The sequence below is a fragment of the Fragaria vesca genome, linkage group LG5, assembly GCF_000184155.1.
Source record: "Fragaria vesca subsp. vesca linkage group LG5, FraVesHawaii_1.0, whole genome shotgun sequence".
Lineage (NCBI taxonomy): Eukaryota > Viridiplantae > Streptophyta > Magnoliopsida > Rosales > Rosaceae > Fragaria > Fragaria vesca.
The window spans coordinates 23,904,380-23,910,763 of NC_020495.1; the positions used below are offsets into that span (position 1 = coordinate 23,904,380).

General features: G+C 38.5%; 1 protein-coding gene across 1 annotated transcript; it reads left to right on the forward strand.

Moving 5' to 3' along the window:
• The first annotated feature begins 591 nt into the window (after positions 1 to 591).
• On the forward strand, positions 592 to 5,528 carry LOC101314099 (beta-amylase 8-like). Its single transcript, XM_004301720.1, has 9 exons — positions 592 to 991; positions 1,036 to 1,337; positions 1,490 to 1,693; positions 1,972 to 2,166; positions 2,667 to 2,831; positions 3,153 to 3,413; positions 3,983 to 4,183; positions 4,420 to 4,639; positions 5,195 to 5,528. The coding sequence occupies exons 1-9, from the start codon at positions 592 to 594 to the stop codon at positions 5,218 to 5,220; spliced, it is 1,974 nt and encodes a 657-aa protein (XP_004301768.1). The 3' UTR covers positions 5,221 to 5,528.
• Positions 5,529 to 6,384: the final 856 nt, after the last annotated feature.

A 6,384-nucleotide genomic window follows, 5' to 3' on the forward strand; every position in this document is an offset into this window, starting at 1 on the left:
AAAGAGTCTTAAGGATGATGAGAATTTAGATTCTTATTTTGTTAGTGGGAAAAAAAATTTTTAAAATCGGGGTAAATGAGAATTTTCTCATATTTTATTGGGAAATTTTTGTTATAATGAAATATATGATATTTTTTTTGTTATTATTAATAATCATGTAACATTTTTTTATTGTTATAATAAATGCTGAAATCTTTAAACTGGAGAAGCTGTTGGAATTAGAGTATAAATTTTTTACAGATTTTAGCTTTTACTTTTTCATTTTAATTTTTCTTTTTAAAAACTGTTGGAGATGCTCTAAGTTTTATCTATCGAATGGATGAAAGGGCAGAGCAAAAACAGCTATAAAAGGAAACAAAAAAGGTGAAAAGAGAAAATGTAAAAATAAAAAAAGAGAAGAGATGTAGTAAAACTAGGGAGTAAAATCCAGCATTTGACAAATGTGTTTACGAGTGAGCTCTGAACTTCTGAAGTCTGAACAATAAAGAAGAGCTCGTTTCAGAGTCTATTCTGACCCCCCCTTCTCTTCTCAGATTCTCACTCTAAAAGTTTCAGAGCTCATTCAGACGACAACAGAATCTACAAAACGACATGAACGACGATAGCCTCCAGCAAGATTTGGACCCCCAAAGCGACCAGAGCTCCGACTACCTCCCACCTCAGCCCCACCCTCTCCCCTCCCAACCTCACCCCCACCCTCGCCGGCCACGTGGCTTCGCCGCCACAGCCGCTGCCGGCTCTGCGGGGCCCATCTCCCCCTCCACCAAGGGAAGGAGAGAGAGGGAGAAAGAAAAGGAGCGGACTAAGCTTCGCGAACGCCTCCGCCGATCAATCACCAGCCGCATGCTCGCCGGACTTCGCCAGTACGGCAACTTCCCCCTGCCGGCGCGTGCAGATATGAACGATGTACTCGCCGCTCTAGCGCGTGAGGCCGGCTGGGTCGTCGAGCCTGACGGCACCACTTATCGCCAGTCTCCGCCTCAAATTGTGAGTTGAATTCAATCTCAGAAATCCTAATTCATCTTCAAACTGTAGATTTTGATTCTATAATTTCGGAAACTTCGAAACAGGGAGGAGCTTATTCCATGAATTTGAGGTCAGTGGAGACTCCAGTGTCGTTAGAGTGTCATCCACAATCAGTAGCTAGAATTGATGAGAGCTTATCTCCGGCGTCGCTCGATTCCGTGGTGATTGCTGAGAAGAATGACAGGTTTTCGAGTGGAAGTCCGGCGATGAACTCTGTTAATTGCTTAGAGGCTGATCAGCTGATGCAGCACATTCCTTCTGCCACCAGTTTCGCGCCTGCTCCATATGTCCCTCTCTATGTTACACTAGTAGCAGTGAGTAGTTTTTGTATCGATTTGCTTAGTTTAGATTCTCACATTGTGCATTGATTGGCTGGTTCTGATTCTGATACCTGTTTTGCTGTATTTTCAGATTTTGTAAAATATGGTTATTAACTGCTACAATCGTTGGGCTTGTTTGTCAGACTGGTTTCGTCAACAATTACTGCCAGTTGGTTGATCCTGATGGGTTAAGGCAGGAGCTTACTCATTTGCAGTCTCTAAATGTGGATGGTGTTGTTGTGGATTGTTGGTGGGGTATTGTCGAATGCTGGAGCCCCCATAAATATGATTGGTCGGGTTATAGGGGTCTCTTTAATATTGTACGCGAGTTCAAGCTTAAATTACAGGTACCTCTCCCTGATCCATTTCCTCATTTATATATGTGTTTCTTCTAGATGGCTAATAACTTAAGCTATTTGAACCTAAAACCAATTATAATCAAGTTTTATGTATTCTGCTACAATATACTATTGGTGAAAACAAGAGAGCAAGTATAGTCTTGTGAGATGCACTCTTGCTACCTCCTTATTTCATAATCTGAATATTTTTGTTTTTGAATTGCTCGTATTCTGATTTTGTCATTGTCCATTATTGATGAGTGGTTTGTGAAATTAATTTATTGAAGGTTGTAATGGCTTTTCATGAGTATGGAAGAAGGGAGTCTGGTGACGCCCTTATTCCTCTTCCGAAGTGGATTTTAGACATTGGTAAAGAAAACCAGGACATATTCTTTACTGATCGAGAAGGAAGGAGGAATACTGAATGTCTATCTTGGGGCGTCGACAAAGAGAGAGTTTTGCATGGAAGAACTGGTGTCGAGGTATGAAACTATACATGTGAAAATATCCATTAGTAAAATGGATATCATTTTATCATTTAATTTTTTGCACCCCCTCAGTCCCTGCAAACAGTTTATCCAATAAAAATTTTAAATTCCTGACACAATTAGTTAAAAACGCTATTTGACAAGCATTTGCCGCACTGGGTCAGGTGAACAAAAAACCTATTAATAGATAAGAACACATTCCAACCAATTAAAAATATAAATTTGTATTAGGTTAGAACTAGTAACTAATCCCAACATTGAGGTATTGAAAAAACTCATATAAGCATAAAATCTTAAATATCGCCGATCATGAAACATATAATTCTCACTATAAATAAGAACCATAACCCCAACACTAGTGATTAATATTGACATAATAGAAGTAAGTGGTGTTAAGTGCCGATTTTTGTTTGTTTCTTTGGTCTAAGTTCAAACTTTTTTTTTGCCTTTCCCCCTAATGATCTGGGTTATGATCTTTGCTATTCAACACTCAGGTCTATTTTGATTTGATGAGAAGTTTCCGTACCGAGTTTGATGACTTGTTTGTGGAGGGTCTTATTTCTGCTGTGGAGATTGGACTTGGAGCTTCTGGGGAGTTAAAGTATCCTTCCTTTTCAGAAAGGATGGGATGGAGATACCCTGGTGTCGGTGAGTTTCAGGTATTTGTTAAAGCTAACATAGGGTATCTATTCCTTTCTCTTTGTGAAGTTGTTGTAAATCCATACATTCTGCAGTTTGAAATATGATGAAGTGAAGAAAATAAACAGGCAAAATAAAAGGTCTTAAGTCAGTGATTTGCTTTTCAGTCTAAAGGTACACTCCCTGTTTACATGTTACGGTGACGGTCATCATCAAATGTATAAAATTAGCTCACATCATGTCTCGTTGGTTCTTGAAAAAGATTTGCTTCTTTCATCTTCCTTCAAATTTTAGTTTATGCTCTCCAATTGTTGTAAAGAGTCTAAATTGTGTCCATGCAGTGTTATGATAGATACCTACAACAAAGCCTGCAGAAAGCAGCAAAATTGCGTGGGCACTCGTTCTGGGCTAGAGGACCAGATAATGCTGGTGAATACAATTCTCGGCCACATGAAACTGGCTTCTTCTGTGAGCGTGGTGATTATGATAGTTACTATGGACGCTTTTTCCTACATTGGTATGCCAAGACACTAATTGACCATGCAGACAATGTCCTATCTCTTGCAAGCCTTGCCTTTGATGAAACACAAGTAATTGTCAAGGTATGATTCAGGTCTATGCTCTATCCAGTGCCATCTGTTCTAAGTATCGTTGTATGCTCACCAAACACTCCTTTTTTCTTAAACAAAAACCGTAACTTTATGTTTGAACCACTGTTTGGAATGCGTGCAATAGTTTGTTTTTACGGATTATCATCATTCTCCAACTTCAGTTTCCTTGCAAGCACACATGTCGTACTCCTTAGTCTCTGTCTTGCTCTTGCTCATGACTACTAACAGAAAGTTGGTTGCCTGTCCCGAAAATGTGATGTATTAGCATGCATATGCTGAGAATATGTGATGATACTTCATTTAGTGTCATAGTCTTAGCGGTATGGAGACTTGTTATGTTCAGTTTGATTAGAAGTGCATAGAGGATATATTAAGAAATCCCAAACACAACCTAGAATGGTATAGAGATGTTTTAAGCTTAAAAATTTAGTTATTTTGTCATTTTTTCAACTGAATAGGTGAACCACAGAAGCCAAGTGTCATGTCTCTTTGGTGGTCCTCTTGTGAAGTCCATATATCACAATGGAATTAAAACTGAAAGAAAGATGGCCCCTGTGCAGGTTCCTTCTGTTTATTGGTGGTACAAAACTCCTAGCCATGCAGCAGAGCTAACATCTGGGTACTATAATCCTAAAAACCAAGATGGGTACTCTCTGGTGTTTGAAGTTCTGAAGAAACATTCGGTGACGGTTAAGTTTGTTTGCTCAGCACCAAATGATGGTGATGAAGCATTGGGCGATCCAGAAGGTTTGAGTTGGCAGGTGATGGACCTTGCTGTTCTGTAGCCATTTATTGTTTATGTATTGCTAGTAGTCTGGGTCTATTCTGATTTTCGAATGAACCCTAGTGTTCCCGTGTATTAAAAAGGCACACAACTCAGTATTACATTTTAAAGTTGTGAGGTTTTAATCTAGATATATGTATGATCGTTATATCAGTTGCGGATATGCTTAAAAGTAATCAATTTAAGTGACTAGATTCTCATTTGTTCCTACAGGTTTTAAATTTAGCTTGGGATCGAGGATTGACTGTGGCTGGGGAAAATGCACTGTCATGCTATGATAGAGAAGGGTGCATGAGAATTGTTGAATTGGTGAAGCCAAGAAATGATCCTGATCGCCACCATTTCACATTCTTTGTATATCAGCAGCCATCTCCTCTAGTTCAAGGGACAGTTTGCTTTTCGGAGTTGGACTTCTTCATCAAGTGCATGCATGGTGAGTATTCTCACGAAGCAATCCGAATTGGCCAGAACTCAACTAATGCATGTGTTTTGATAAGAAAGTAGATTGGTGTTTTAACAGCCCATAGTATCAATGAGTTAATTTATTCCCTTTTCTTATACTTTTCAGTACGTGCTTCCTTGACACTTTAAACGAAACGTTTTGCATTGAAGCCCTGCATTATTCTACTCCATAGTGTGAACTTTTTAATACATGGCAGATCATCAAATGTTCTGTTGTAGTAGGGCACATGAACACACCTTGCACAGTTTCTTGGTATTTTCTTTTTTTCTTGCCAATTATACTTGGCTGAGGTGATATTGCATGGTATCTTTTGAGAATGATTATAAGATTAAGGACCAACTTCCTTGATATGTAATAACCTGCTTGTCCAAGTATTTGTATATGACTAGATGCGATAGCATGTCTCAACTCGTGTTTTTTTTTTTGTTTGAACTTTAGCAAACTATTGGCTCATATCTTGAGTCCTTCACCTTTTAAGTTAATTTGGGATTACAGTTGCAAGATTTTTTCATTTACATTATGCAGGTGACGTCGCTGGGAATCTAGTGTGATGTTAGTATAAGGAATTGACTAGTTCGTGGGAGAATGCAAAGAATTGATCTCAACTAGTATCATGCAAAGCTAAAGTAGACACTAGACAATGAACGGTGATGGTTCAATTGGGGCTAAAACCAGTGGCTGCAACATGTCTTGCGCTTCTTGATTTAGTTAATTTCTTTTTCAATCTCAACAAGGCAGTTTTAGAAGCTAGCAGTTGGTAAGATGCAAGGAGTTTTATGTTTAGGGTTCGTGGAGCTATATGGTTGTATCAAAATGGTGGTTTAGACAAGTTTGTAGTTTGTTAAAGATCTAATTTCAGATGGTTTGCATTTGCAATTGCTTAGATTGACACTTGAATTTGTGAATCACAATGTTAATATTTCAAAGTGTAAGGAACAAGTGAAGTTTGATCTTTTTACGATAAGCTTTCCATCAAACTCAGAGAAGGAACGTTGTTTAAGAGGGCGTTTGGCACTACTGAACCTTGGTAAGCTTCATATGATATTCCAACAAGGAAGGTAGAGAACCAAGGTCATAAATACCAGTAAGCAGATTTAGCTGTGAAGCAGCAAATAGGGGCACATCCTGCAACTTGAACAAGAGGATATTACAACCATCACAGCCGGAAACATAACAAATCAAAGATTTTTGAATGATCATAGGGCAAAAAACCAAGTTCTTACCAACCCTCCAAATCAGACATACTGCCTCCTAGAAATTTAGCTCCATAACCGATACTTTTCCAGGTGCCATCTGAACATCTCAATGTACAAATGTACAATCGTAATGCTCTCCTGAAAAATAGAGCTCCAAAGACAATTAGGCAAATCCTCACCCAGCTCTAGGAAAGTGCAGCTAGATTCATGTCTCTTCGTTCTTCTTGCAAAGGTTACAGGTTTACAAAATAAGTCTCAGTTTCACCAATAGGACTATCTTCTTATCCTTAACATGCTCCCCCGTATGGGAAGTTCATGTCAAGCTTTTCCTCATCTTTCAAGGGTTTAAATCAAACTACGTACCCTAAGAACAATTTCAAGTATAATCTTTGTAAACAGATCTGTGTTGTGCAATATTTCCCTGATAAGTTGACAACTCATATGTGGCCAACTGCTACATATGATTATTTCAAAATTTATAACAAGTGTAGAAACATGAAATGAACAAAATTTTAGTAG